This window comes from Betta splendens, chromosome 9 (assembly GCF_900634795.4).
Source record: "Betta splendens chromosome 9, fBetSpl5.4, whole genome shotgun sequence".
NCBI lineage: Eukaryota > Metazoa > Chordata > Actinopteri > Anabantiformes > Osphronemidae > Betta > Betta splendens.
This window is the reverse complement of record NC_040889.2, coordinates 5,545,755-5,572,298: the sequence shown is the minus strand read 5'-3', so window position 1 is coordinate 5,572,298 and position 26,544 is coordinate 5,545,755. Positions and strand designations below refer to the sequence as shown.

The 26,544-nt window shown below is 46.8% G+C and overlaps 2 protein-coding genes across 8 annotated transcripts in view; both read left to right on the top strand.

The window, feature by feature from the left end:
- Positions 1–152: 152 nt before the first annotated feature.
- Positions 153–21,050, top strand: LOC114862335 (kinesin-like protein KIF21A). Of its 7 annotated transcripts, none has more exons than XM_029162525.3 (37): positions 153–508; positions 6,861–7,083; positions 8,381–8,563; positions 8,965–9,114; positions 9,196–9,330; positions 9,443–9,607; positions 9,797–9,912; positions 10,056–10,251; positions 10,325–10,514; positions 10,612–10,675; positions 10,803–11,006; positions 11,332–11,379; positions 12,020–12,080; positions 12,167–12,278; positions 12,381–12,569; positions 12,643–12,842; positions 12,940–13,047; positions 13,136–13,204; positions 13,301–13,446; positions 13,534–13,678; positions 13,769–13,963; positions 14,441–14,542; positions 14,626–14,791; positions 15,039–15,059; positions 15,583–15,640; positions 15,732–15,786; positions 15,884–16,098; positions 16,252–16,410; positions 16,707–16,739; positions 16,817–16,953; positions 17,060–17,144; positions 17,223–17,312; positions 17,380–17,538; positions 17,620–17,737; positions 17,816–17,986; positions 18,075–18,271; positions 18,356–21,050. In XM_029162525.3, exons 1-37 carry the CDS (start codon positions 465–467, stop codon positions 18,402–18,404), a joined length of 4,758 nt encoding a protein of 1,585 aa, XP_029018358.1. In that variant the 5' UTR covers positions 153–464; the 3' UTR covers positions 18,405–21,050. The 7 variants fall into 7 exon arrangements, with proteins under 7 accessions (XP_029018358.1, XP_029018356.1, XP_029018357.1 ...); XM_029162523.3 differs by having other exon boundaries at positions 18,072–18,271; XM_029162524.3 differs by having other exon boundaries at positions 12,164–12,278.
- Positions 21,051–22,727: 1,677 nt separating this feature from the next.
- The window catches only part of LOC114862138 (copine-8), a 40,530-nt gene continuing 36,713 nt past the window's right edge, over positions 22,728–26,544 (top strand). The window contains exon 1 of the mRNA XM_029162135.3: positions 22,728–23,394. Coding sequence (XP_029017968.1) covers positions 23,078–23,394 — 317 coding nt within the window. The 5' untranslated portion in view covers positions 22,728–23,077. The remainder of the gene's footprint in view (positions 23,395–26,544) is intronic.

The following is a 26,544-nucleotide window of genomic DNA, read 5'->3' as shown; positions in this document are numbered from 1 at the left end:
CTTTAATTTTAATTGCATGTGATTTCAACAGACACACAATTATGTATGGCCATTACTATTATTATTGTTATTCTTAAGCTTTGTGACGATGAGGGAGGTGTCCTTTGTCCGGATTGGTGCAGCCCAGGGGGCGGGGCTTGGTGACGTCTTCGTCTTGAGAAGAACTTGCAAAGTGGATTCAGGCTCGTGCGCGCTGGCTGCCGTCCTCCTCGAGCTGGAGGCTGACGCGATGCCGCGGGACAGATGACCGTCCTGAAGCACAGTCCCCCAGTCACATTTAGCTGCTAACATGGCTCCTTGGTCCAAGCGGCCGGCGACGAGGTGAGGGCGGCGGCGGAGGCTCGAGCGAGACGCGCTCCCCTGAAAGGTGCGGTGCGGTGCTTTGCGGTGCAGTGCGGGAGGAGAGCCGCGGAGCTCTGTCTCTTTGTAAGAGGATAAAGAAGGAGCGAGGTGTATTTTAAGCCATGGGCAGTGGACCGGATGAGAGCTCTGTGCGCGTGGCCCTGAGGTAAGGATGCGGACCCTTCAGAGATGCTCTGAGTCACACCTGCTACTAGCATGTTCATGCTAGGTCTCCTTTACCTTATCTCCTTAGCCGTCCTCCACTAGACACTCAACTACTACTACTACTCCATTCTTCTCATTGCAGTTCAGTTTTATTACAAGGTCTTCACACCTCCATAGATTCTAGAAGCCTATTTAGGTAACACCTGCACCACATGGCTACTGTGTAGTGGATTTATGAATGGAGAAATAGGTGTAAAGGGATTAAGATAGGGCACAAGTCCCTGTAGTCACAACAACACACTGTCTGACACTGTGTTTGTGTCAAGCACCCTCATAATATGTGTGTTGTGTGAATGTGCAGTTCCTGTATACTGATCAGATCTCAGGCGAATCCAGGCCTCAGACTCTGATGTATGTGTGTCTTTGAAGCACAAGTGAAAAGTCCAAAGTCAACAGACACATCAGTACGTCTGTACTGTGTGCGTGTGTGTGTGTGTGTGTGTGTGTGTGTGTTTGAAAGACAATCTGAAATGTCACGTGAATGGGATCAGCGGAAGGCGGAGGACAAAAGCTCGTTCCACTCGCGTTCCTCTTTGCCTTCGCTTCTTATTGTGCATCGAGACTTTGACCCAGAACTCTGTTTACTGAGCCAATTCTGTTTACAAGCCTCGTCTCTCCCTGTCATAGATACCAAATTATCTCTCAGCGGTTCTTGTTGCGCACTCTGGATCGTTGGTACAGTCTCACTAAGATCATTGTTATGGTTAAATAAATAGATCTCATCTCTATAAAGACGTTGAGGTACTGTCTTGATTTGCTATAGACAGCGTGTTTGGAAAAACAAACTGTATCTACAAACTGGTAACGGCGAAGGTAGAGGACAGGTGTTTGTCTTTCCAAGTGGCAGCTACCTGCTATTGTGTTTTGTTTGAAAGGGGCTATTCATTGCTCAGTTCTTTGATCCACTGATTCACTTGCCTTTTTTTATACGTTCACTGAACACCGTTAAAAGTTACATAAATCGTTTGTCTTCAGACTACTGTTAGCTCTGGGACTAGAAAATGCTTGGTCACTAATCTCCTACACACACACACACACACACACACACACACACACACACACACACACACACACACACGCACAGATCTAATTCTTGTCACTGATACTCTCCTGACCTAAGCTCACAGAGCTCCTTAATCTCCCTGCACTATACAAGGTGCAAAACACAAAGTATGTTTGCATGACAGTGTTTTCACAGACATTTCTATTTATTCTATAGTCATTTTATAGCATTAGAGGGAGCCATTAAAATTCCGTAGGGCTACTTCTACTATATATGTATATCTAGCGTTATCATCAAGGACGTTTCTAAAGTACAAGCATTAGAGAGCGTCGACTCGCTGCCTCATAGTGGCGTTAGCTGTGTGTGTGTTTGCAGTAATCAGCAGGTTGCCAACCGGTACCTGCCTCAGCCTGCGAGGGCGATGCTGTCTGTTAGCAGGTTCCTAATCCCTCTCCCCAACACATTTACGGTGATGAAACACGCCTTTATGGCCCTAATTTGGGCTTTTTTAAACGTACCAGCCAAAACAAAAAGAAATGGGTTCAGACCTGAATAGAGCAGAGGCATTTTAAAGGATTTTTTGTTGTTTTAATTTATTGCTATAGAGATGACGTACTATGAAAAGACCTCTGATGAGATTATTCAAACCGCAGATGTGTTTGCTGTAATAATTGTTTTTCACACCTCACGGCATGTATGATTCAGCAGACACACTGGGCTATCCCTTGTTTATATACATATATTTAGTTTTTTTACATTACGTATATCCCATACACAAATGTGTTATATTCCATGAGGAAGCAGTAGAAGTTAACCACTTATCCAAGAAGTAAGTCACGGCACTGGCCATGCCCCAAAGGAGCCATTCAAGTTACTCATTAGTTTGTCAATACCCTCAGACTGCAGGTTTAATAATTCAGAGCCCACTGCTGAAATTAGCCATGTGAGGATTCAGGTTTCAGGTGCTTGAATTCAAGTCAGGTAGCTCTTCCTGTTTAATTACACAGGATCAAGTGTCTGCTTTTGAAAGTGACTGGTGTCTTTACCACAATCTACTTCATAAAAGCTGTCATTTAAAAATAACAGTGCATAGCAGAACAAAACAAACTTGATGCACAAACTTGGCTTGAGGCTGGACTTCACCTCCCACTCTCTCACTCCTATTGGCTCCTCAGAGTTCCTCCCCTTTGACCCGTGTGTATTATGTTTGAGGGCAAAGGCCGTGCGCCTGCTGCCAGTTCACAAAAGCGTCGTCTGTGTGTGTGTGTGTGTGTGTGTGTGTGTGTGTGTGTGTGTGTGTGTGTGTGTGTGTGTGTGTGTGTGTGTGTGTGTGTGTGTGTGTGTGTGTGTGTGTGTGTGTGTGTGTGTATGTGTGTGTGTATGTGTGTGTGTATGTGTGTGTGTATGTGTGTGTGTGTGTGTAAGCGAGCCAGTGTCCACTCAGGCATATTCATGATAAATATTCATGAACCAACTGAAGTGGACTGAGTCAAAAAGCAAAGCATGCTTCAAGCCATCTGCCAGCTGCTTTCATGGGATACTCAGTAATTTTTCTAACTGGCACAAACAGCAGTTTGTTGGATATAGACTCTTTAATCTACAGTATATGGAATTAGCATTTTGAAGCTGATTTATTGTTTGAAACTTTTTGTTTTATGACCCATCCTTGTTAAGAAGGAACATTTTCATTAAGCCTGGACAGCCACCACCTCGTCCTTCCTGTCCAGTGACCCCTGACCCAGGAAGCAGTCAGAGCTGTGATCGGCGACCCAGGTCCCCGCAGCAGCTTGTTGTAGCCGTCACCACGGCGACCGTAGGGCTTTTCTGGGCTGGGCTTGTGCGCAGCAGGAGGTCAGTCGCACAACACGGCAAGCACTGAGTCAGCGAAACTCTCTGTTGTTGATCCTGCTCCATTCAGTCTGCAGAGGAAAGACAGATTCAAGGTCTTTGTCGTTATTGGTCAGAGGGAACAAATTTGTTTGAAGCAGTATTGGTTCATTAAAAATATTGATTTGTATATAAATATACAAATCAATATTTTATATAAATATTATATATAAATATTGATTGATTTGAAATTACAACACATGCATCCTGACTCATCAGTCAACTAAAGTGATCCAGTCTGATTTTCTATATACTTGTTAATCTGTTATAGATTAACTGCTTGGATGCAACTCATCCATCTCTGTCCGTGTATTAGATGATTCATGACTGTTGTGTGCTCATCCTCTCACAGTAGACCTGTTTCAGCTTGCCGCTCACATACACACACACACTGGAGAGAGTGATGAATTAGCTCCTGATGTCAAGACTAGCTGCTACACAACGTAAAGGCTGTTACCACACACACGGTTGTGTTGTGGTGACACTAAACAGTAGCCGCTCGCTATGTTTTACTCTCCAGGAGCTCTTTCTTCATCTGTTCCTCCTCATTCGTCGTCTTGCTCAGGGCGGCCATTAGAAGCCTATTATATAAGCCGGACCACGCCGTTAGCATGTTAGCACGTTTGTGGGTAATGTTACATAAGGAAATCATGACGGTGTGTCTCCAGTACACAGATGTCAGTAAAGTGGTCATTGCATCCCTTAACGCCTTCATTAACACTCGCTGGCATGCTCCAGCTGCTCAACCTCAGATTCACTGCACAGTATGAGAGTTAGGATTTCAAATATGCAGAATGTATGATTTCCCCTAAATGACCCAGTGCATCCTGTGTCAGCTGTGCACGGTGTCTATAAAAGATTAGATTAGAGTGACATATTGGGGTTTGTTGACAATGAGGAAGCAGAATGAGCAGCTGCATCTCTGGGGGGGATTGATTGATCGATTGTAAGGGGGAGTGACGTCAGCGTGTGATTACACGGACTGTTTCAGGAAGTGTGATCTCAGCAGCATGGTGGACGTGGAGTGACTCATCTCTTTGAAACAGCATCTCATCACTTCTGGTTTCCTCTCATGCTTGTTTGCAAATTGTAGTGATTTGAGTCAAGGTGTGTGTGTGTGTGTGTGTGTGTGTGTGTGTGTGTGTGTGTGTGTGTGTGTGTGTGTGTGTGTGTGTGTGTGTGTGTGTGTGTGTGTGTGTGTGTGTGTGTGAGGGGTTCGCTGTTTCTCAGGCCCTCACTGTAATCGCAGTAATGAGACTGGATCCTACTAAGGGGACCTGTCAGATGGGGGACAAGCCGACAAAGCCTCTCTGTGTGTGTCTGTCTGTGATGCTGCTTGTGTGTGTGTAGGTGTATGTGTATGTAGACTCTACTGTATTTGCATGTGTGTATCTACTTTTCATCCCTTCAGGGTTCGGTGAGCCGTGTCTGAGTACTCTGACCTCCTGACATCAGTAGCCAATCAGAGGCTTCACTTCGAGCTCAGCTTAAAACCAGTTCACTTTGCACTTCATTAGCTGTAGTTATATTGATATCATGTTAGTTTGATTACAGAGGTGCTGATGGATGTCACTAGTACATACAAATATTAAACAGAAGAAGGAATTCCACCCATAGGCAGGAGGTGAAAGTGTTGAGGCCTGCTCCTTATTGTGCGCGTGTGCTCGAAGGTGCACGTCGGGGACGCGGTGGGGTTGGATTTCCTGAAGAAACAACCTGCACAGAGCCCGTGTGTCACTCTAGAAGGCGGATTAGCTCCGTGAGCCTCAGTTCTGTAGGGCAGCCCTTATTCAGACGGGTCGAACCACAGAGTGAAGCCAGCCAGTCGCACACTAATCATACACCGACACGGTGTGCTCCACACCTACTGTAGCCGATCCCTCACCTGTTTACCTTTTAAATGGCTGCTAGCTGAACTGTGGCAGAATAATATAACAGGCTTTTGTATCGCAGCACTTTCTTTGACCTAAATCCACTACAAAAACAGCACAGCTCCAGACTGAATCAGTCCAGTGTGACGATCTGTCTGCAGGGACTGGCTGCTTCCTAAGGCTGCCATTGAGTCCAGCCTTAGGTCTAGTCTGTGTCTGTGTCTCTGTCCTGTCCAACATCTTTGTTCACCCTTTGTCCTTTTAAAACTAGACGTCCCTGGGGAGTCTGGGGGCGAAAAACCAACATCACTTCGCCATTTTGTGGGGAATAAGGCAGAGCCGGATAGACTTTGCCCCTGGTCCACTTCAAGCGGCCGTCAGCTGATTTAGTCACGCTCGACTTTTCATTTTGTAAATCTCCTTTATTCTAGTACCTCTCACACTCAGGGTGAGCAACACCTCAGTGACTCAGGGCCTCCATTGTTACACTAGATTAGAGAAGTTGCTCCCTTCCAGCTTTTGGGAAGGCGGCCAATGGGATTAATGCAGATTCACTGCTGTAATGCCCTTAACCGTCCTACTGTTAAATCACTGTCTGCTCGTATGACAATAACCCTTTGATGGTTGCAGTTACATCAGTTTCACCTGGCACAACCTCTGTCACTGAACGTTTGATGAGCACTTTCACGTAATTTAACGCTGCCCTCATCAATATGTAAGTCCTATGATCTGAATCTGTAATGTAAAGGTAATTTGTCCATTAATAAAATACTGATTTCCACTTAAGTGGATGCTGCAGCGGTCACATCTTTTGGCCTGTGTTCATCATCCTGTTAATCCCACTCCCTATTTCTGCTAAGCGACACACAAACTCCTCTCACACAGTGGCACCACTGTACATCTTTACTCCTCACAGTACTCTCTAGCTCTGTCTCTCCATCACAAGTGGTCTGTCAGGCCGTTCAATGCTGCTACACAGTCCTGCTGTGATGAATGTGGGCAAGCTCACACAAAATGGGTACAGTATGCTGAAGTAAACAGACTAGTGCCACTAGGGTTCATGCAGTGTATGGCAGCCGTTACTACTGTATATTCCAACAGTCAACCCACTTCCTCCTCAGGTGGACAGGGGCATGCGACACGGGTTCAGTGATGAGAGGCAGAGTAGAATCACGGTAGGAAATGATGCAGCAACAGTTTGTTTATTCAGTCGAAGGCAAACAGGGCGATTCCTTACTGAAATCCAGAGTTGGACTGTGCACCGGAGCCCTCTCTCTCCCACCCTCTTATAAACAGTGAGGGCACTGTACTCCATGTTGGCACTGGATGCGCATTCGTACAAGTACACACACATTTCGCGGTAGCAGCGCTGAACTGCGTGCAGTTTAGAATATATGACGAAACTGTCAGCTCAGGTTCACAGTTCAGGTTGTACATAGACAAGTGCTGCCCAAACTTTGCAGAACCCACTGTCAGGAGAAATTTATTCTAATTTACAAACAACTTAATTCTCCGTTTTGTCTTTCTATCAGGATTCGCCCTCAGCTGGCCAAAGAGAAGATTGAGGGCTGTCACATATGTACGTATGTGATGCCCGGGGAGCCCCAGGTGGTCCTGGGTAAGGACAAGGCCTTCACCTACGACTTCGTCTTTGACATGGACACACAGCAGGACTCCATCTACACCCACTGCACAGAGCGACTCATCGACGGCTGCTTCGAGGGCTACAACGCCACCATCTTTGCTTACGGACAGGTTGCTCACCAGTTTACACTTCTTCTTGTGTGTGTGTTTGCACATCAGGCGTGATGATGCCATTACACACAAACACAAACACACACATTCGCACACATTCCCACTCGTTGAAGTCTTGATTCTGCATCGCTTGAAGGGATGGAGCTGCTCTGTGGAGATTTATGGCAGCATGTGATACCAAGCTGATGTTATTAGGGAGTGAACAGGCCACACCAGCTCTGTCAATACGCTATCAGCTGACATGTTCCAGCCTGATCTCACCAGCGCTGGCTCCGATAGATTAGCCTCAGAGGTAGATAGGGAAGGGAGTTTGTTACCCAATCAAAGCAAAGGGAGAACGGATTGCTCCACATCGTGCCACAGCAGGGAACTAAACCCAAAGTCAAAGCATATTGGAAACATTAACCAGAGGGAACACTAACCAACCTGCTGACAGCTACACAGTGCAGTGTATTAATATCAGGTGGTAATGGTGTATTTTTATGGCCTTTAATGGATGTACTTAATTGGTAATTGGTATGTTTTTGCTGCAAATAACCAGCCAAATGTAATATTAGTGGTACATATAACATCTAACCGAGGTACTACTCACGCTGTGAAAGTATTTGTTTGAAGGCTTCTATTTGAAAAGTCAAATAGGCCTGCAAAGTAGTAACTTAATGTGGGAAATTCAGGATCCTGGGATTTTTCAGGCCCCTGTTGCTTCAGTTTGACTGTCTGTTCTGACCAAGTCTTGCAGCATAGTAAATCACAATAATATTGAGTTGAACTAAAGAACTAAAGTCACCCCACAGTATACAAGTGGATGACCGGAACCAGGTCGGACCTCAGGCTTTAGCAAGAAAGGAAAGTTCTAGGTCCCGTCTTAAAAGTAGAGAGGAGCTTGCCTATTTTCTGCTTTCCGTTCATTGTGGTTTCCTCACATTATTCCTGTGGCCTTTGTATTCATGTCACAGAGATTTTCACAAGCGTAAGGGGAGGCCGTACCCTCACGCATACAGACAGACACATGGTCCACAAGCATAGTAATCGATGTGTGGTCACGCGGAGTAAAACACACACACTCACATGCATTCAAACGCACGAACCTTTGTTACCACACACACACTCCTGTCGGAGTCTCTTTCAGGCGTTTCAAACAGGGAGGTGAGGGGTAACGCAATGCTGCATTCCTCTCTTTTGTCACCATGGCGACCACTGAGCCCCCTCTGTTCTGAGATGCACCCCAACTCCAGAGTCTCAGAGACCCAGGATAAGAGCTGGACTGGACTGACTGTGATCTCTGCACCTCGTTCAGACAGGTTCGGGAAAGACCTACACCATGGGGACCGGCTTTGACGTTAACATCGGCGAGGACGAGCTGGGCATCATTCCCCGGGCTGTCAACCACCTGTTCCGAGGCATTGAGGAGCGCAGACAAGCTGCCACCGAGCAGGGCAGGCCGGTTCCTGAGTTCAAGATCAATGCGCAGTTCCTAGAGGTGCAGAAACACACGCAAACACACAGAGATGATGTCACAGGATAATCAAATGTCTGAGTGATTACTGTATTTTTTTTTTATCTACACCATTTTATTTACCCTATGAATCCTCTTGAGGCCATTAGTTAGATGTAGCTAAAACATGCAGACATCCAGAGGTCAAAGGTCAGCAGACAGTGTAGGGGTTTCAGCTTGTTAAAGTGTCCACATGACTCAGGAGCCATTAAACTGTCATTAGTTTGTGTCTTTGTTCAGCTCCTGGCTTTATTTTTAACCAGCTTACAAGTGGTTGCGAACAGCTGGGGAGAGAGAGGCAGCTGACAGGCACGTCTAGCAAAATGACAGCGTCCCTACAATGATTTATGTTGACGTCCACGATGTGCTCTCTTTTACCGACACAGCTGTATAACGAGGAAGTACTGGACTTGTTCGAAACATCACGAGACTTCGAGGCCAGGAAGCAAAAGTCAAACATCAAGATCCACGAGGACGCCAACGGGGGCATCTACACCGTGGGGGTCACCACCCGCACCGTCACCTCTGCAGCCGAGGTCAGACAGAGCAGAGCAGTTTTATTTTAGTACCTGCTCTTCATCGTGGCAGCATCAAAAAATGGAATTGTAATTTCACAGATGATGCAGTGTCTGAAGCTCGGTGCTCTGTCCCGGACCACCGCCAGCACCCAGATGAACGTCCAGAGTTCACGCTCCCACGCCATCTTCACCATCCACCTTTGCCAAGTTCGGGTCTGCGCTCCCGATAATGACGTATGTACTCAAACTGTCCAACTGTTCAAACACAGAAGGGTGTCTACTGTAAGATGCTCTTCAGCTTCATTTGGAGCATTTCAGCATTTCTGTTGCATTACCTCTCCTCTAGGACAACGCAACAGACAACCGCTTAGCTAATGACACCGAGATCAACGAATTTGAAACGCTGACGGCCAAGTTTCACTTTGTGGACCTGGCTGGCTCTGAGAGACTGAAAAGGACCGGAGCTACAGGAGACAGAGCCAAAGAGGGCATCTCTATCAACTGTGGGCTGGTGAGGAAGCAGAGATCCTATCTGATTTTTCCACTGGGGGTTTTGTATTACAAAGGAGATTCTATGGTTCAAGAGAGACCCCATGTGGCTGAAGCGTGAATTACACCCTGCTCTGTTTCAGCCAGGCCTAGCATTTTTGTCTACTAGTTAGGATCATTTTTATAATCTTTTCCGCATCTTTCTCCTCAGCTTGCCTTGGGAAATGTCATCAGTGCTTTGGGAGACCGGAGCAAGCGCTCCACTCATGTGCCTTACAGAGACTCCAAACTGACCCGACTGCTGCAGGACTCACTAGGAGGCAACAGGTTTGTGCAAGTACAGTTTCAGGAAGGTGATGTAAGAGAAATTAGATACGCCAAGGCCCTCACACAAATGATCAGCTACACTTATTATGTGTTTGGAAAATCCAGCAGACTTTGTAAAATCAATGTCTTTTGTCCATCTTCAGTCAAACAGTCATGATTGCATGTATCAGCCCCTCGGACCGGGACTTCATGGAGACTTTAAACACCCTAAAGTATGCCAACCGGGCTCGGAACATCAAGAACAAGGTGATGGTGAACCAGGACAGAGCCAGCCAGCAGATCAGCGCCCTGAGGACAGAGATAGCGCGACTGCAGATGGAACTGATGGAGTACAGGACGGTAGGAAGCACAGAGAAGAGGACGTAGGGATTTTGTAGTCTTCATGATATTAAATGCATCATCTGATACCCAGGGGAAGCGGATGGTGGGTGAAGATGGGGTGGAGGGAATCAACGACTTGGTCCACGAGAACTCCATGCTGCAGACGGAGAACAACAACCTGAGAGTGAGGGTGAAGGCCATGCAAGAGACTATAGATGCCCAGAGAGCGAGACTGACACAGATCCTCAGCGACCAGGCCAACCAGACTCTAGCTAAAGGAGGTAGTCACCATGATGGTTCTCCAAGTGGGGAATCATTTTAGTCAGGCTACTGTAATATGTGCTTCATGCTAAATGCTAAAGTGGTCTCTTCTTAAAGGTGAAGGTAATGAAGAAATTGGAAATATGATTCAGAATTACATTAAGGAAATTGAAGAGCTTAGGTAAGTATTTAAAGTTTATTGGAGTATTACATTTATTCATTTCATAATATTCACTTGACTACTTTCCACCATCATGACACCATAGAGGCCACGAACCACACTTGAATGACCTCTTCCCCTCCCTCAGAGCTAAACTCCTGGAAAGTGAAGCGGTGAGCGAGAACCTCAGGAAGAACCTGTCGCGGGCCGCCACTCGATCGTCCATGTACGGAGGGCCCGGCTCCTTCTCCACCTCCCTGCTGGCTCCGGAGAAGGAGGCCAGCGACGTCATCGAGATGGCCAAGAGGGACCTGGAGAAACTGAAGAAGAAAGAGAGGAAGAAGAAGAAAAGGTAAATGGGAGGTTTTGTTGAGGGCCTCAGCAAATTATGTTATGAACCTTTGTGATATTAGTGCTTCAGAGTCTTCAGAGGTGCGTTAGACCGACAGGAGCTTTATTAGAGAGAACAAGGCCTTAGTGTTTTTCTGTGGCCAGGACAGGGGCCTGTAGCCTGGCATCACGTGGCCTTTCTTGCTGCTCTCTGACTCTCTGTTCTTTTCCTGCCGTATAACGCTCCCTCTGTTTCCCCCTCGTCCTCTACGACCTGTATTCGCCCCCTCTTCCACCTCCACGCCTTCACACCTCACCACCCTCATCCCCCATTCTCGTCCCTGAAGACTGAGGCGATGCGAGGAGAATCACGACCGTCCGGTTGAACACGCCAGGTTTGCTATGTGCCAATCCGGGATTGGGTCAAAGACACAATCTGAGACTAATCCAGTTACCAGCTTCCTTGTCCAGTGGTGCAAATTTGTTTTCAGATTGTAATGCACCAAGTAACTGAAAGCATTTCAGTTGATTCTTGGCCTGGGTCTTAACCCAAATCCTCCTTTCCTCAGTTCCCAACGTCACCAGTCTCTAACTTGTTGTGCACCTACAGGTGTTTTGTACTCCTGGTGGAAAGCAGACCTTCCTCTTAACCTCTTAACTCTTCCTCTTTGCCACACACTGCAAGATGTTGATCAGATATCATAACGATGAAAAGTGGATTTGGAATAAATAAGAAAATGTTATGGTGGAAAAGCAAATTTGTAAAGTTAATACCATGTTGCATTTGGTCAACATTTGTTGAAGTGTATGGCTTCACTTCTTACAGTGAAATGATCTTGTAATGTGAGTAGTAATACACCTTTTTGTATCATCTATGTGGCCCCCTATGCAATCACACTGAAGCCATTCATTAATCAGCACTGATTCTACTTCTGCTTCTGATCTGATTTGCATGGACTTATATCACCCCTATATCTGACAGTAAAGGAGTAACATCCTGCTTGGTACTCAGCTGATGCACTTTTCCTTCTTTAGTGCTGTCAAAGAGGAAGTGCCAGACAACGAGCAGGAGAGGGGCAATGAGGAAGCGGACGTGGTAAGAGAAGAGCTCGATGAAGCTTAGAGCTTGCTAGTTAAATATATTTATATTATTTATTAATTCTTTTTTATCTTATTAAGCAGGAGGGCAGCGATCATGAAGACGGTGAGGATGCAGATGGAGAGGAGGAGGACTTTGACATGGCCGGAGAGGAAACATCTGATGAATCTGACTCCGAAGACCAGGAGGAGAAAGGTAGAGGTTAAGGTTATAACCCATGCATTTGCTTTGAGACAAAGCTGGTGGTTAAATAGAAGGGGTAACAGAATGTAATGCTGCTGGCTTGTTTGTATCCAGACAATGTTCAGGCTGACCTGGCCAACATCACTTGTGAGATCGCCATCAAGCAGAAGCTGATCGATGAGCTGGAGAACAGCCAGCGGCGTCTGCACACTCTCAAGCAGCAGTACGAGCAGAAGCTGATGATGCTGCAGAGCAAGATCAGGGATACGCAGCTGGAGAGGGACAAAGTGCTGCACAACATGGGTCAGTGGAGTACAAAGAATGAGAGTGCGCGTCGGATAAGTCATTCCAACACTAAAACCTGCTCTGTGACCAGGTTCGGTGGAGTCGGGCACGGAGGAGAAGGCCAAGAAGATCAAAGCGGAGTACGAGAAGAAGCTGAACTCCATGAACAGAGAGCTGCAGAAGCTGCAGTCGGCTCAGAAAGAGCACGCTCGCCTGTTGAAGAACCAGTCGCAGTACGAGAAGCAGCTTAAGAAACTCCAGCAGGATGTGACCGAGATGAAGAAGACCAAGGCAAAGCAAAGCATCTGCTGTATATAACGTGTGTCACACTGACAGTGCTTTAGAGTTCAGAGTTTTATCTCCTGTGTTGTGTTTTTCTGTACACTAGGTGTCACTAATGCGTCAGATGAAGGAGCAGCAGGAGAGGAACAGAGCTACAGAGTGTCGGAGGAACAGGGAAATAGCCACTCTGAAGAAAGACCAGCGCAGAGCTGAGGTGAGAGCAACAAATACTTAATACGTTACGCTAAAACAGTCATAACCACATACTTGATTTGTGGTTTGTTTTTAATATTCATCTATAGCACCAGCTGAGACAACTGGAAGCCCAGAAGAGGCAGCAGGAGCTGATCCTGCGCAGGAAGAACGAAGAGGTGCGGGACACACAGGCCGAGCGTGAAGCCGCTATATTAAACCTCATGTGTCAGGTGGAATGCATGGCTTTACTGTGTGTTCCTTCACTATAACAGGTGACCGCTCTCAGGAGGCAAGTGAGGCCCGTGTCTGGAAAGGTGAGCAGGAAGGTGAGCCTACCGGAACCGCTGCAGGAGCCGCCACAGCGAGCCTCCTCAGCGAGGCTGCAGCCCCCTGGGCCGAGCCCCTCCAACGGAGCCAGGTACGACACACCCCTGTTTATGTGCCCATGCTGAGGTTTTATGTACTTGGATAGTTGTTTTATTTTCATTTTACACATAATTCACAGAAGTTCTCCAGTGCGGATAGGAAGTATGTACCTGAACAGGACGGCAAGGACCAAGTGGCAGTCACTGGAGAGACGCGTCAACGACATCATCATGCAGAGGATGACCATCTCCAACATGGAGAACGACATGAACAGGCTGCTTAAGGTGTCAAGCATGTTGTATAGATGCCGAGGGTTGTTTTTTTGTGCACTTGAATATAATAAGTCATAACCCCCCCCTTTCTTCCCCCCACAGCAACGAGAAGATCTAACCAGGCGGAGGGAGCGCGTGTCCAGGAAGAGAGAAAAGACGGTGGTGGACGGTGCCGACGCCGACCGCTCACTGGCCTCCCTCAACGAGGAGCTGGAGTCTCTGGCCGCCAACATCGACTACATCAACGACAGCATCGCCGACTGCCAGGCCAATATCATGCAAATGGAGGAGGCGAAGGTGTGTGTGTGTGTGTGTGGGGGGGGGGGGGGGGGTTCTTCGGAACTGTCAGAATAAATGCAAGGATTTTCTCCTGTGGTTTGGCACCGTAAGAGGAGGATTTACTGTTGGTGTGGTTTTAACGGATGCTTTCATTTGCCCTGCAAGAGCACTCATCTTACCAGAGTATTTAGAATCCCAAGAGCACGCAGCACTAATTTATCCGTACAGCAACTTCTAAGTAACCAATAGCAGAAAGCTGCTGATTAATGCAACCCAAACATGGGCACAGCAGCCTAATGACGCAAACTTAACAGCATCACAAAGGTTTTTAGAATAAATTATTACTAATCTTTATAAAGCAATCAGAGATTACATTACAGGTGACATTAACGATTTTTTTATTGTAATAAAATCGTCAAAATGGGAGTGTAGCTGGAGAAAAAGTTGTAGGATTAAAACCTATCTATAAAAAAGCCTTATATTTTTGGGTGACAGGAGGAAGGAGACACGGTGGACGTTACTGCAGTGATCAGCTCCTGTAACCTGTCAGAGACCCGTTTCCTTCTGGACCACTTCATGACCATGGCCATTAATAAGGTATCTGCCACCACAGTACTCACCTGATCGTAGCAGCGAGACCCTTCTGTGACAGTCTGCCTGCTGTGTGGCCTCTCCCTCAGGGTCTGCAGGCAGCTCAGAAGGATTCCCAGCTGAAGGTGATGGAGGGCAGGCTGAAGCAGACGGAGATCAACAGCGCCACGCAGAACCAGCTCCTCTTCCACATGCTGAAGGAGAAGGCGGAGATCAACCCGGAGCTTGACGCTCTGCTCGGCAGCGCTCTACAAGGCAGGAAACCACAGTCCCTCGGCTCCTTATCTGAGGGCGCCAGTCACAATCACCTTCTCAGCTTTTCATTCTCGCCTAACGATTGGGTTTTATTTTACAGGCCAGTTTGGGAATTGACCATATTTATATTTATCAATTAAGACTCAGATCGAGCCTGTAAAATAAAGAGCAGACATTTTGTAATCATGAGCTTGGATTTTGATTTGATTTCCGTTTGTCTCCTCTGTTTGTGTTGGTGTGATCTCAGAGTTAGGTTACCTCTCGCCAGGTGAGTATGAGAAAGTAGCCGTGGCCTGTGTTTGACAGAGCAAGGCTCATGCACACTATGAGATCAAATAGGTTTTAGCAGCTAAAAGTGGTTGCTATCATTGGTGTTGGTTTGAGCACTGATGTGCGAGGAGGTGGTAACAACACCTACTCTCTTCGATGGAGTCTTATTGTGTGCATCGGCCTTCAGTTCCTGTCACAGACTAACCCTGTCGCCCGACCTGCTAGTCCATCCCAGCCATTAAAATGTGAACCCTCCTGCAGCAGGACTCCAGTCTGAAGTCATGTGTACACATCTGTGCGTGTGCCTGCGTTTGTGTTTGTCCCTCTCAGTCTCGTTGTTCCTCTACAAGGGAAGATGCCCGCAGCGCTGTAGCTTCAAGTCACGTTAAACTAACAGCAACCAACACAGCCCTGCTTATGTGAAACTAAGCCTTGTGACCCTGAACAAGCAGTTTGTTGTCGGATGCACCAGTAAAAAGTAAAGAGGCACCGTGTGTGTTAATAAGCGTTTGTGTGTGCAGAAAATGGAGATGAGAGCAGCGGTGACGAGTCTCCCACCAGTCCAGCCCCAGAGGGCAGGTAAACGCAGGCTCGCAGTCATAAAACATTGAGGGCATGGACTTGTGATCAAGCCACAGAACACTGTCTGAGACTGTCTCCTTTGTTTCAGCACACTGGCATCAGATCTGATGAAGCTATGTGGCGAATCCAGGCCGAGAAACAAGGTGATGCACTGTGAATGACGCAGCGTTATGCAAATGAACTTTCTCTCGTCATTGGAATAATTGCTAGCTTCAGCCAAAAAACTCTGGTGCCCCTCAGGCTCGCAGGCGGACCACCACCCAGATGGAGCTGCTGTACGCCAGCAGCGGAGATCTGCCCTGCGAGTCCCCGACTGGAGACTTCCCGGCCCCTCTGCTCCCCCTCGCGGAGCGCCTGGACGTGCTGGCCGAGCCGCAGGGCCACGCGGCCGCTCAGTCTCCTGACCGCGAGCAGACTGTGTCCCCATCTGCACTGTTGGCCAGGCCAGCTGGCATGTAAGTGTCAAAGGCAGCCTTGCTCTGCGGCAGACGGGTCAGAACCTAAGCGGTTCTTTTTTTGAAATGTTGAATGTTTACTTTTGTCGATGTAATAATTATTCATTTAGCGGTAGAACTAATCAGTTGGTCAACTCTTGTTTTCCTCTCTAGTTCTGGATCCAAGTCGCCTACAGGGACTGAGAGAAAGCAGCTGGAGCGTTCGCCCCTCAACCGCAGGAAAACCCAAGAGAAAGGATCTGTGACACCTATGCACACAGCCCCAGTTACCTCAGCAGACGCCAAGATTAGGCCTGGCGACTACAAATCCCTGTAAGTGTGCAGAGAGCCCGTTAAATGAATAATACTTGGTCTAATAGCAGCATGATGTCTGCATTAGGTTGTAGCTGTTTACGATTATCAGCGTCCAGTTAAAGAAATGTAAAAACATATTCAACATATTTACTTTGAGCTTAGTGTGAGCGAGGAACTGGTGGCTAAACCTTCAGCAGGTTAGCACTGTCGCTGGGAGCTTTTAGCCTAAACACACACCTCTCAAAGGTTCAGGCCGTCGGCCTTGTTCACATTCATATTTTAGCTGTGACGTTATCTTTTGCTGTATTTTCCAGGTTGGAGGAGTCGCCTGTGTTTGAGGGCCACAGGTATCCACGTCTCTATTCAAGTCTTACAGTTTCTTCTGCTCATGTGAACTGCATTATAAGGGTCATGTGTGTCCTAGAGGTGTGATCAACCCGGTGACGGCCTCTAAGAACAGCCGTGGGGCCAAACTCCGGTGCCTCCACGTAGCAGAGGGCCACACGAAGCCTGTCTTATGTGTGGACGCCACAGATGACCTGCTCTTCACAGGATCTAAAGGTGAACGCCGGTAGAAATCTGCTAGAAACTGAAATACTTTTTCCTCTGATATTGGTATTAGCTGTGCTTTAACACTATGTGATGTTCTCTGTTGTTCTGTGTTCAGATCGCACATGTAAAGTGTGGAACCTGGTAACGGGTCAGGAGATAATGTCCTTAGCGGATCATCCCAGCAGTGTCACATCTGTCAGGTACTGATGTCCTGTTAGATGTTTTATCACACTATTAGTAATATTCACTCTTTATTTCCTGTTCTTGTGATGTTTCAGGTATTCGTCCAGCCTCGTCTTCACCGTCTCCACAGCCTACATTAAAGTCTGGGACATACGAGACTCTGCCAAGTGTATTCGCACACTCACGTACGTACGCACACATCCGGCGCTCGGCGCATCAGTGGGGCTCTAACAGCGGGTTTGTGTATGGCAGGTCCTCGGGCCAGGTGGGTTCAGGCGACACCTGCTCCTCCGTCAGGAGTTTTTCCATCCCTCCAGGAGAGAGCCAGATCAATCAGATTGCTCTCAACACTTCGGGCTCCTTCCTTTATGCCGCTGCTGGAAATGCCGTTCGCATGTGGGACCTGCGCAAGTAAGACAGATATAGACCCACATTAGGGTGTCATTTGCCCAAACTGTAGCTAATCCTATTTGCTTTCCTTTTCTTCTGTAGGTTTGTGTCCACAGGCAAGCTGACAGGCCATTTGGGGCCTGTAATGTGTCTGACTGTTGGCAACTTAGGCAATGGTCAGGATATTGTCCTCACTGGCTCCAAAGACCGTCACGTTAAAGTAAGTAAAATGGGAGCCAAAATGATATTACACAGGCGATGGTAAGATCATGCCTGACCGGTGTGTTCGTTCTCCCAGATGTTCGAGGTGACAGAGGGTGCTCAGGGCAGCATCGGCTCCAGCCATACGTTTGTCCCTGCTCACCAAGATGGCGTCGAGTCGCTGGCTGTGCACAGAGACGTCGTCTACAGCGGCTCAAGAGACTACTTCATCAAGAAGTGGGACCTGTCCAGTAAACAGCTGCTACAGGTGAGGCGATGCCATTGAAGCATAGCGTCCCTTAAAGAGCTGTCTTAAGGCAACTTCAGTTCTAACTGACGGATGCTTCCTCCAGCAGTCCGCCAGTGCACAGACAGACTGGGTCAGTGCTCTGGGCCTGGTGCCGGGCTTTCGCGTGCTGCTCAGCGGCTGCAGAGGAGGACTCCTCCGCCTTTGGCAAGCCGACTCACTGGCAGCCCTCGGCGAGGTCCGGGGACACGACAGTCCCATCAATGACCTGGCCACCAACAGCAGCCAGCTGTTCACAGCCTCTGAGTGAGTCACAGCGTTTTCACGTTTGACGGCTTCTAAGCACTAGGAGCCAATCTTGAATAATACAATGTGTGTCCTGTTTGACAGTGATCGCACCGTGAAGATTTGGGAAGCTACCGTATCCCTAGAAGACTGACTACATTGACGGCTGCTCATGATGAACCAGAAGATGGAATACATGAAAGAAAGGGTAAAAGTCCCAAGTGGCTCCCGGAGTGAAGACTGGCGTTCAAATGACGCAGTTCTACACTGATGGTCCTCGGGGTTCAGTTTCAGGGAAGCCTAATTAGACGCGACTGTTCTGCTCTCAAGCCGAGTGAATTTACTGGTATTTTAGGTCAAGTCAGATCAAGTGGGGCTTCTGAAGCCTCCACTTTACCTCCAGGAGCGAGAGAACAGCTGGGATTGTCAAAGCCTTTCATAACTGTGACAGAAGAAGAGGAGCAAGGAAATGAGGCTCTTTCCCTCAACAGTCCTCTGCTCGCTGAGGCGCCGGACAACATGGATACCTACAGGCGTCTCGTAGAGAGAAGAGGAGCTTCTGGGGAAACGCTTTCCTCACCTGCACTAGTTGCTGACTGATATAAACTCTTCAAATCTGCTCACCTGCAATGTGACTGTTGTCTTCCTGTCATTGCTCCCCAGTTAATTGCAGGTACAGTGTGTGTGTGTGTGTGTGCGTGTGTGTGTGTGTGTGTGTGTGCGTGCGTGTGCGTGTGCTCTTTGTATTCCTGGACCAAATGACTACTGAAGCCACGCACGGCTCTCCTCAGCTGTTACTGCCAAACCCTCCCGTGGAACATAAGAGGCCTGTAATTAACACATACTGTGCTCCTTTCACAACTTACAAAATTACCACTTCACATTTCTGTGTTTTTCTAGCCAGTGATCAGTCAATCCTCAATCACATGCCTCCAATATTGTAAGCGCAACAACCATAATGTTGCTGGACATACGTTGAAGGCTGCATTTTAGTACTTTATCAAACCTTATGCTAACTAATTTAGCCTTGTCCTGTAACTTTAAAGGCAGCTTACTTTCCACAGCTGAATGGTTTCTCTCCTCTAGTTGGTCTGACCCACGTCTCTTATGCCTGTACATTGTCTCACCCGCAGGACTTGGGTCCTTCTGTTGAAAGGGTTACCCGCTGAGTATTTCTTTCCCTAACCTTTTAATACTGTAGCTGTGCGACGCTTTTTTAAACCTGCGTCACGTAGCTTAACAGACTTGAGAGGCTTGGTATTAATGTAAGTCATTGTGTTGTGAATCAAGCGCCTTCTAACTCCCAGGTCATGAGATACAGTATGAGGCTTATTCATTGTAAACCATGAATCTTCTCCGACCATATATCCTCACCCCAGTCTTTGAGTTTGGTATTGATCATGTTGGTTCTGTAATTGTCTGTAAACCGTTGATATCAAACATCAGTCATCCTTTTGATTATTTATTTATTAATGTTGTGCAACGCATTTCTGTCCAATATGTGTGATTTTACAGTGTCAGAGATGATGGAATGCACAGAAATCATCTAGTGATTTTCTCCATAATCTGAGGTGTACTGTGTTATTGGTACGTGTAATAAACCATAATTCATAAGTGGACACTCACCTCCTAATGAATGTGTCCTTTGTTATACAGTAAAGTTCTGGTAACTGAATTCATCCTGAACTACGCAACAATGTCATAAACATTTACTTCTCAACTGCTTGCATTTGGATTTAAGAGGGAGATGTTCTCTGGGATGTATCTGTGAAATGAAGGCGGTGAACACAGGAAAACAATTTCAAAGTCGTTCAGAGTCCTTTAATAAGCAAGAGGGGAATCATTCAAGCTTCCTACCTTTCAAATTTCTGATTAAAACATTAGATGCAATAAAAATAAATATGAAGATAGTTTTATAAGTGCTAAGTGTTGTCTTTTGTTTTTAAGCATACTGCATATATGACTGCATCCTGTCCACATGGTGGTAGTAACGCATAATGACTACAGTACACAATGCAACAATTTTACTAGTGGATCACAGATTTTTCAACTTTTGTAGACATGAGAGTTTCAGCAGCGTGTTTTACTTAGACACAAATGTGTTAAGGATAAAAGGCGTCACCATGAACCATTATAAATCATTTCCAACATGACTAAACCCCTGACAATACCAGCGTTCACATCCCATAAATATTCTGTAAAAATGACAGAATTTCTGGTAAGTTGATATAATTAGCTCCCTTACGAATATCATTTGGCCTCTCTGTGCACAGCCTACAACGATTTACATGATCCTCGCACCTTTAATCATAACTGCGGGTTTTTATTGTTATGTATGGTACTACGAAGTATTGAGCAGAGCCAGTGAGGGGCAGGGAGGTGAAAAGAGTCAGAAACTCCCCCTGAAGACACGAATAAATGTGAGCAGTGATGGAAGGATCAATATTTAATGTTGAGCTGTGCTGAGAGCAGCAGTGTTAATTGGCCTCAAAGGAGCCGGGGTTTGCAGTAATCTTCTACTCAGCTGTACTTCCGAGTATTTTAAAGGGTGCTTTCAGATGGCCTCACACCACTACGATACATCTTGATTATTTAACTTGTTTTCCTACTGTTTCTATTAAAGTGTAGAGTTTTGTTGGACACAAACATTAGAAGAATAACTTTGTTTATTTTTAAAATCTTTTCCGACTTTTCTCTCGTCTCAGTATTATTTTTCCAATCAATTCTGTTTGGTGCCCGGGAGAATTTAGCTGTTTCACTTTTGGATGAATTCATGAAATAAATATGTGCATCATTAGCAGCTCCGACAATGCTTTTGCTTTCCTGACATTCGGCGAGCTACTCGCTTCAACCTGTCGTATGAGAATCGCACCTCATTTACATTCTACTTCTTTGACAGCCAAGTGCGAACCGAACCCAAACACGCTCCGCGGGGGGGGCTGGCGGGAGATAAGGACCAGCTAAAGGCAAGCGAGTGGTAAAGACATTTTTCTGAGTGGCAATGAGGCTCAGGAGGACAGGGTCAATATTCACCGCCCCGGCTCCTCACTGAGAGCATCAACAGAGTGAGTCCTCAGCTAAAAATACCAGCGCTGCTGCTTTATGACCAGAACTGATGAGCCGTGATACTGCTGCTCGCTCTGCTAATGCGGCTACAGAAATCAACCTTGCCCCCCTCTCGGCGGATCTCAGTTGTCGAGCAAAATGAGGGGGAACGAAAGGAGGACAACATTTTTAATATGACGGTCTTACCATGAGATTAGGAGGAAGCATAACTGTGCTTCATTTACTGAGTCAGTGTTTGTTTGTGTCTAATGGCTGAACACATTGGACTGTTTAGGGCTTGGGCCACAACACAGGAGGCTATAGCTATTGATGCCTTGATATATTCATGGTCCCAGGAGGATTAATCCTGTTTCCCAAAGCATTCCTCCCACACAACTAAAATACTTTTCTTGGGTAAACGCATTAATTAAAACCAAATATGACTAAAACTACAGCAATAACATCCGTCGGCCTCAGCTGCTCTTTGTATTGACTCGCCATTAGCGGATCTCCTACTATTCAAAACATGAATATACATCACTGTTGTGGTAATGTGTAACAATTAGGCTGTTAAATGGGCTTCATGTACAGAGATTCTGCTGGTAAATTAGGATTAATGGGAGCCTGAAGCCTTTCTCTTTTTGCCTGTGCATGTGCTACAGTACGTGTGCTCGCGTGCATCTGTCTATGTGTTAACTCATGTGAACACAGGCCAGTGACATGACTCTTTCCCAAATGTACTGTAATGCTTTCTTGCAAGCGCGCGCGGCACACACACTCACAGCCCGGGGTGTGTCTGCGCGTGTGAGACAGCTATATTTAGACATGTCCAGTAACGACACTGAGTAATACTGAGATTTGTCACATTGAGATCCTGGGATACTTGACAGGTTGCATTTGCAGGAGAAATGTAGCTGTTTCATAACACACACACACACACACACACACACACACACACACACACACACACACACACACACACACACACACACACAGGACAACTGTTCAATTTATTGTATTATTGTATGTGTCTTCTGGAAACAGCGCTCTCATAATGTGACTCTGCTCCTCATCCCTTCGCATTCATCATGCTGTCATTCGGCTCTCCACCGGCGGAGGGTCTCCCTTTCAGTTAATTAAATCAGACGCTGCTTTTTCATAGCACACAGACGGAGGAGAGAGGGAAGAGACAGTCACTGAGGATGGGTGGAGCAGAGAGCGTGAGGCGCGCGGCTTCCCATCACACAACGAAGGCTGTAAACAGAGAAAAAGCACAATGAATGCTTTATATGGGGTAGAATAAAGCTAGGGCATAAAACACAAGAGCCTACATTTCCCACAATGCAAATCAATAGTCGATCCTTCCTGCCTACTAAATGCCAAGACCTTTCAAACTTCACAGCTGCAGTTTTCTGCTGCCAGACAGAGTTGGGACATATTTCTGCTGTGGGTGCTTAAACATTCATGCAGAAGATGGAGCTCATGGTGCCAGCAAAGCCGAGCCGAGCTCAACTGAATCAAGCTGGATTGAGAGCTGGTGTGGCGGTGAATGAGAGCTTTGAGGGCAAAAGGAGCGCGCGCGCACACACACACACATACGGGAAAAGACTTTTCATTCCACGTTTTTTTTCTTTTTTTCTTATTCCTGCCCGACTGTATCGCTGCCATTACTTCCACGCCAGCAAATGTGAAGCCCTGAATTTTAAATGAACTGAGCCGAAGTCGGCTGAAGTGAGCTGAAAGAGGGGAAGGGGGAGACAGGGAGGCAGAAAGAAAGAAGGGATGCACGCGCACACGCAGGAGGAGAAAGAGAGGAGTGACATCACATCTCTCTCGCGCTCTCTCTCTCCCGGCACCTTTGCTCCACTTCTCGCCGAGGAGGAGCTCTCGCGCACACTTAGTCTCCGTCCTCCGCTCCGAGGGGCTGGACTCCGCAGAGGCAAAACAAGCGCTCAAAGGGAAAACGGGGAGAAACGGGAAGCCAGTCCGAGAGTTACTGACAGGATGAACAACTCTTTCCCAAACATGGCGTCGATGGACGACTTCGACCCGCTCAACGCAATCCCGGCCACCAAAGTTGAAATCACGGTGTCCTGCAGGTAAGGAGGAGGCTTCTACTTCGACCCAGTTCCCTCCTTAGAAGAGCGCGTGAACGGGAGCTCGCGCTGCCTGAACTTCCGCCTTTAAAGTTTCCTTTCAGTTTACACGCCACGTTTTGCGCGTGAACGTGATTGTTTTGTATATAAACAGTTCGAAATGACCGCGCGTGGCAGCTGATATGTGAATAATATGTTGACTGAGTGGCTTATTAAAAACCTCGATAACATCAGCGCCAACACGGTTTATCCTGAAAGTGGGCTGCGTTAAGCGCACGTTAATGGTTTGTTATTAATGCGTGGCAGCTGTTGTCACCTGTCAGTGAGGCGAGTGAATGTAAGGACCAGAAATGATGGCAACAGACGGGGCAGAGCAGGGGACGAGCTGGTGTGTATTCACCCCCCACTGATTGACATGTCAACCACATGTGCTGAGATGCGACGCGTCCTTTCTGCCAAATAGAAAAGGTCACGTGCTTTCATGTCTGTTAGCATGTCACACCTGTGTTGTCACGGTATACGGTATCAAATGTCCTTTTAAAAAGATTTAGTCGAATTCAAGGTTTCTTTCGCTGAATCTCGAAAAGCAGATTTGTCTGTCTGTTGTGTGTGTGTGTGTGTGTGTGTGTGTGTGTGTGTGTGTGTGTGTGTGTGTGTGTGTGTGGCACGTTTCAATGGTGTTGGCCCACATTTAAATTTAGGTTGGATTTGTGTCCAGTGCTGGTGTGACGAGCTTGATATATTTGTCAGACAATGTCAGAATTATTAAATTTGTATTATTAAACCTGCAATTGATTTGAACATATGACACGACCCGGTTGAGAAGCCAGTCTCTATGCTTTCTACCTTTCAGCGATGAGGTCGCAGCGTTTCTAGAAGGTTTTCATCTCCGAGACAACAAGTCATCTTCCAGGAGAAACTATGAACTGTGTTTGCTAATGTCTGAGTCACGCTGCTCCTCAGACCCCAGGGAGCAGCGTGTTTTGAAGGCTGTCCTCCCACCTTCAACCTGAGAGAGCAAGTGGGAATGCCATGGTCCACCTGTCTGTGTGCGATTATAGCATATATATTATGTGTTTGTGCATATTTTCTTGTTTTGTAGGTGCACACAACGGGCAGTGTACGATGTCACCATGGTTACTACTTTTTTAAAAGTCCCCCCCAGTGTGTGTGTGTGGGGAGATGTTAGCGTGAGGAGACAATGGCTTGAGAAAGAGTGAGATAATATCTGCTGTAATACATGTAATGTGACTACAGTGATTGTCACGGTCATGAAAAATTATCTAGCATGACAGGGAGAAGTAGAAATATATAATGAGAAGGAATGTTGTTAAGTGCGTCTAATGGAAAGCAGTTAATGAATCTGCAATGATGAATTCATTCGGCTGGTTTGCAATGCAAATCAGCTCCGGTGTGCGTTCAGCTCTTTATGATGCTGTCACCTGTTCCGGGGGGTGGAAACCGGCAATTTTCTAGCAGCTGACATAATAATAGCTTGTTTTCATGTAATGTAATGCCATAGAGCCTGCTCCGGACTCCGGGCGGCAGCAGGCTGGAAGCGGTGGCCGATCGATGGGAGAGGGTGAGGTATCAGCTGGGATCGATGCGCCGCAGGGTCCGCCTGCTGCGTGGCACAAAGGCACAAGCATGTTCGGGTAAACGGCGCGCTGAATGGCTACGTATGGACGCGGCCGCGCTAGTCCTCACCCACACGGAATAAATCATTCCCCGATTCACTTCAGCATTACCACCTACATCCTGGAGTCAGGGGACTCTATGGTGAATGGCCCCCAAGTCCAAATATTCTATTATGGTCATTGATCGGGCCAGCGCACAGGCTGTTATTTCACACCCGTACACACACAGACGTATACAGTAATATGTGTGTGTATATATATATAAATATGTCTACAATGCAATCCTGAGCCAATTGACATCAGTTGATGGGGAATTTTCTTTCAGCTTCATAGAAAAAATGTAAGTTTAAGTGTTTAGCAGTGGTAGGAAAGCATCTAAGTACATTTACTATTATAGTAAACTGACAGTGGCTCCTGTCAAGTACCTGTGGATGTTTGTATGGTTTCAAAGCAAATCATTGTACTTTTTACCCGCTGCATTTATTCAGCGTTAGGCACTAGCTTTTTTTTTCAGATTTAGATGTTGAAATGCAACATATAATCAACTAGAAAACGTGTGTATCATTAAGGAGCAAGCTACCTGACAGTGCACAAAGTGGTTAAAACGACCTTCAACCCAGTCAACCACGACATTCAGGTCATTTAAATGCAGTAAAACATGTTCTTTTGTACTAGAAAGATTTCCTGGTAAGTAGCAGTTTACCTTCCTGGTATTGTTTCTCAAGTAAATATGTCCAATCCTGAGCCATAACTCTGTTTGCTTATCAAACAAAGCGTGGGCTTTGACGTCACACGGTGGCTTCAGCACTAAACCAAGCCATACGTTGTCGAGGCGGCTCCGTATCTTTGACCTTTGGCCTCATCCTCAGATTAAATTTCACTTTAGTTCCTGGGCTCTGGGGAACAGATTTCAGTATATATTTACTAGTGATTCCCTAATGTTTAATACAACCAGTGCTGCAGGTTGATGGTTCGTGGAGCTGCTCGTGTGTGTGCGTGTGTTAGCTCAGATGGAGCCTTCAGCCACCACCACGAGAGCAAAGTGACGAATAACACACAAACTTTCAGCGCTAGAAAAGTGACCCTGGGAGTAATGAAAAGGAGCGATTTTATTTCCGCACGACCTAAACAGGTTTTTCAAGGTCCTGCAGACTTCTTGACACGTCTTTGATCATGTCTCCATCTCTCTCTCGCCATCCAGCCGAGCAGCGTCCACGGCGGCACTGACTGTTGACAGTAATAACTCCCAGGCTGTCAGCCTCTAGCGAGAGACGACGCGTTTGTGTCCTTCTCAGGGCACAAACGCGTCGTCTCTCGCTAGAATTCATTTATGAACAACACGTTGGCGGCGGCGTGAAGGAACACGTGACGCGCCGGTGCCTGTGTTGATCCGTTAGCGCGCTCCTTATCTAGTTTGCATATGACTGATGTGTCTGAGGCACCGACGGCCCGTGTTATTTGGCAGCGCGTGACGTTTCTAGTTCACGCCTTGACGAACGCTTAAGACTCGTTTGAA